Genomic DNA, 4,357 nt, shown 5'->3' on the forward strand with positions numbered 1-4,357 from the left:
TTCCCTTCTCTGCTCAATCTTGGGGGTTGAGAGGAGCAACTTATAGCTGGCTTAACACTAGAAGAAGGGGGTTAAGAATCATTTACTGTGTTTCTTTTTTTTTTTCTTTTCTAAAATTTTTTGGCTGCACCGCACGGCATGAGGGAGCTTAGTTCCCCGACCAGGGATTAAACCCATGACCCCTGCAGTGGAAGCATGGAGTCTTAACCACTGCACTGCCAGGGAAGTCCCTGCTTCTCGCTCTCTTTTTTTTTTTTTTAAAGTTTTTCATTTACTGTGTTTCTTATCAGGCCTGTGGCTTCTTCTCAGCCTGCGTGTATCACTATTATGCTCCTCTTTAAAGCCACCAGCAGAAAATAAGGAAATGAAACGAAAGGCAGGTAGGCAGGCTGACACTCTGAGGGGTGGGCCCCAGTGAACCTCTGCTGAAGGGCCTCGGCCCGTCTGGCGACGGGAAAGAGAAAGGCACACGTCTTCAAGGCCTCCTCCACATCGGATGCTGGGCTGTGCTCACCCTGAGAACCCAGACTGGGTGGCGTGGCACGCTGGCTTAGCAGGTGGCCGCCCCACAGAGCTGGTGTGGCCCAGAGGAAGCTGTAGCTCGAAATGACGGGGGCTGGTGCTGCTTCGGGGGGAACGGCAGGCTGGACAAATGAAGCGAAGGGCTAGGAGGGACAACAAATGTGAGGGGCCCAGTCACAGGTTCCTTCTGTCCAGCCCACTGGGTTCTTTGCCCAGGGCTAGGAGACCTCTGTGGCCGTGTTGGGTGGGAGTAAAGCATGCCCTGGAGGCCAGGCGCCATGCCCACTGAGGCCCCAGTGTGGTGCACGGGGAGTGTGAGCCCTGGAACAGCGAGTGACTGCCATGCTGGATACTGAGCCCCAGAAGGATGACGAGGGAGGACCCTCTGAGGAGGTGGGCGCCAGGTGGTCCTGGTCTGCAGGCCGTGCAGGGCTCCTCAAGGCACCTGGCTCGACACTCTCTCACAGAAGGGACAGAGGGGCAGCTGCGAAATTAGCAGAGTGCAGCGGTCTGCAGCCCAGCTCCAACCGAGCCAGGCAGGCAGGCGGCTTCCTCTCATTTCCCTCCTGCAAAATGAGGATTCTCATCAGCCTAGGATGCCTGGGAGACACTGCAAAGCAAGCGAAGCCTCACTGTCCTAGAGGCTGTGAATGGGAACATGGCACCAGCTCCATGGAGCCTCGGCCCTAGCGGGTGGGAAGAGCACCCGCGCACACACTCACACACACCCATGCGCACCCACGCTGCCCGCACTTCTGCCTGGTGCTGTCTGGGGATAGTGCCGACTCCCCGAGCATCCTCTCCCCAGGCCCCTGACAGGGCACGTGAGGCTAACAGAGGATGGAAAAACTCATTACAGCCCAGTTCTCCAGAGAGGAAACTAGCTACAAATTCCATTTTCAAAGGCCTTTCTCTCCACTGGTTTCCTGAAAGTCTCCCAGGCAAGGAGGGCTCATCAAAAGAGCTGACACCTCTACAATTTCGAAAGCCGCACGAAGCTAACTGTCACTCGTGTGGGAAGAGTCCGTCATTTTCCTGGTAGGGGGTCTCTTCAAGCCCCAACCGTCCAACTTGATGTGAAAAAAACCCCATGGAAACCTTCCTCTTTTGGCAAGTGACGATAAGAATCCATTCCTGTCGCTCTGTAACCGTGGTTGTCACCCGGGACGATTCTGCCCCCCAGGGGACCTTTGGCACTGTCTGGAGACATTTTTGATTGTCCCAGTTGGGTGGGTGACAGTGCCACTGGCATCCAGCGGGTCGAGGCTGGAGATGCTGCTCAACACCCTACAGCGCACAGGACAGCCGCTGCCACAAAGAATTATCCGGCCCCAAATGCCAACAATGCCAACGCTGAGAAACCCTGCTCTGTGAGAGCTCAGGAAAGCAGAGGGTGGTGACACCATCCCACCACCACCGGGACGCCTTTGGGTGGTCGAGACCATCAGAAGCCCCTTCCTCCTGATGGGCAGGGACTTGTGGTCCTGCCGTTTGTCCTTCTGACCAGGCAGGCCTGTCCCCTCCTGAGACTCTACCCTTTTGGCCTGTTCCCCAGGGTGGCCTCAATGCCACCCTCTGCCTGGAGCTGGGGCCCTGTGGCTCCTCCACCCACCGGCGCCACACAGGCAAGCCCTGGGCCTGCTTCCCCCATTTCCTTGTCTCCCATTCCTTCAGCTCGCCCCGCGCTCAGCAGACTCCCCAACGCCTTCCAGCCGGCCCTCTTCCGGTCTCCTCTCCCCTCGCTGCCTCCTGCCATCCCCCTCTTTCCTCTGCTTCTTTCTACCTCTTGGGCCCTTCTTCTCAGCCTCCTCTCCCGGCTTCTCCAGACCCAACTATTACACACTGGAACTCTGAAGGGCCCGGCTCCGGGCAGCTTTCCTTCGCTCTGACCACCGACCATTCTTAGTCCCTAGGAATGAAATCCACAAGGTAGAATTATCTAGAATGGAACCTCGCACAGTGTTCAGGAAATATCTGTTGAATGAATGGATAAGAGAGTGAATGAATGAATGTCTGCCATCAACCTCCAGATTTGTATCGTGGGCCTAGATCCCTCCTTTGAGAGGCAGACATAGCAATGTCTTCAATGTCTCTCCTTTGACGTTCCCAAAGCTATCTGAAACCCCTCCCTCCCTGCTACTCTTCCGGGGATCCCACCTCAGGGACAGCTACCACCATCTACCCTGCTGCTCACACCACAGTCTTGGCCGTCCCCCGCGACTCCCTCTCTCCTCCCTCCCTCGCTCACGCAATTCATCACCAGTCAACACACTTCTTACTAATTCTTGCATCGCACTGTGATGCTTCTTCCCACCCCCTACCAAGCTGCCGTCCTGGACAACAGCCTCCCAGCCGGTCTCCCACACATCCACCCATTCTCTTCCAGCAGCACAGTAATCTGTAAAAACAGCAATCTGGGGCTTCCCTGGTGGCGCAGTGGTTGAGAATCCGCCTGCCGATGCAGGGGACACGGGCTCGTGCCCCGGTCCGGGAAGATCCCACATGCCGCGGAGCAACTAAGCCCGTGCGCCACGACTACTGAGCCTGCGCTCTAGAGCCTGCAAGCCACAACTACTGAAGCCCGCGCGCCTAGAGGCCGTGCTCTGCAGCAAGAGAGGCCACTGCAATGAGAAGCCCGCGCACCACAACGAAGACCCAACGCAGCCAAAATTAGAAATTAATAAATAAATTTATATATATAAAAAAAAAGCAGCAATCTGGTCACACCATTCCCCTGCTCAAGCCCATTCAGCGGCTTCCCGCTGACCTCTGGGTAAGGGCCCCAGTCAGTCCAGCTCACACGGCTGAGCCCCTCTCCCCTCGCCTTCTGGTTTACAGCAAAATGAACCCTCCAACCTCCTTCCTGCCTTGAAGCCTCTGTGCAGGGTGGACCCTCCCCCTGGAATTCTCCTTCAACTCCCCGACCCCCAGATGGCCCTGATCAGGAGCCCCCCAACTCCTGGGACATTAGTCTGCTCCCTGAGCACCCTGGATGGCTTTACTAACCTCCGTCGCCCCAGAGGTTCTGATTTCACTGGTCAGGGTGGAGCCCAGCCATCACCTTCTTTTTCAAGCCTCCTTGGTGACCTAACATGCAGTCAGGGCCAAGAACCGCTGCTGTAGGGTATCTAGGGTCACTCAGACTATTCTGGGAAACCCCTCTGCCTGGCTTTGTGGGGAGCCTGAAGAAATCTGTGTCCCCTCTAGATTTCTGTTGGCCTGAAGGTCACTCTCCTGGTGACCCTGCTCCTTGGAGCCAAGCAAGAGGCAAAGGGCCAGACCTGGCCATACTGCTGGTGGTGACAGTTCTGGAGGCCTCCAGGGACTGGGGCTGGTGCCCTGGGACTGTCCGGGGCTGGGCTCACATAGCACAAGAAGCTGGCTCCGCCAGAGCCACTGCTGCCACCAGCTGTGGCCAAACGGTGTGCTGACAGCTGGACACCCAGCGCAGCCAGGTTCATGTTCTGTCTGGCTCACCTCCTTCTCTCCCTGAAGAATTCCACAAGCGTGTTCAATGAGAGGATATTTTAGCCTCAAGGAAAGCTGTCTCAACAAGTGAAAAACGAATTCATTTGTTCGAAAAATGGTGACATTGACCTAACCCACGTCAGTAGCGCCGGCAACCTGGTGTGAAGGGGGAACCTTCTTTGTTTCTTTTAAGAGCTCAAAGGCCAGGAAAAGGAGGAGAGAGGAGTGGAAGCGAAAACGGTTGCCCTGACCCGTTGCGAGGTAGGAGAATGAAAAGCCGAGGCTGTGGGACCACAGAAGGTACGCGGAGGCTAACCTGATGATGAAGCCGCCTCTGACCTCCAGAAGCTTCCGTTCACTGCTGAAC

General features: G+C 56.3%; 1 protein-coding gene across 1 annotated transcript in view; it reads right to left on the reverse strand.

The window, feature by feature from the left end:
• The window catches only part of VAC14 (VAC14 component of PIKFYVE complex), a 101,728-nt gene that overhangs the window by 34,729 nt on the left and 62,642 nt on the right, over positions 1-4,357 (reverse strand). The window contains exon 15 of the mRNA XM_007462963.1: positions 4,307-4,357. Within this exon, the coding sequence (XP_007463025.1) occupies positions 4,307-4,357 (51 nt within the window). The remainder of the gene's footprint in view (positions 1-4,306) is intronic.

The sequence above is a fragment of the Lipotes vexillifer genome, unplaced genomic scaffold (assembly GCF_000442215.2).
Source record: "Lipotes vexillifer unplaced genomic scaffold, Lipotes_vexillifer_v1.1 scaffold70, whole genome shotgun sequence".
NCBI lineage: Eukaryota > Metazoa > Chordata > Mammalia > Artiodactyla > Lipotidae > Lipotes > Lipotes vexillifer.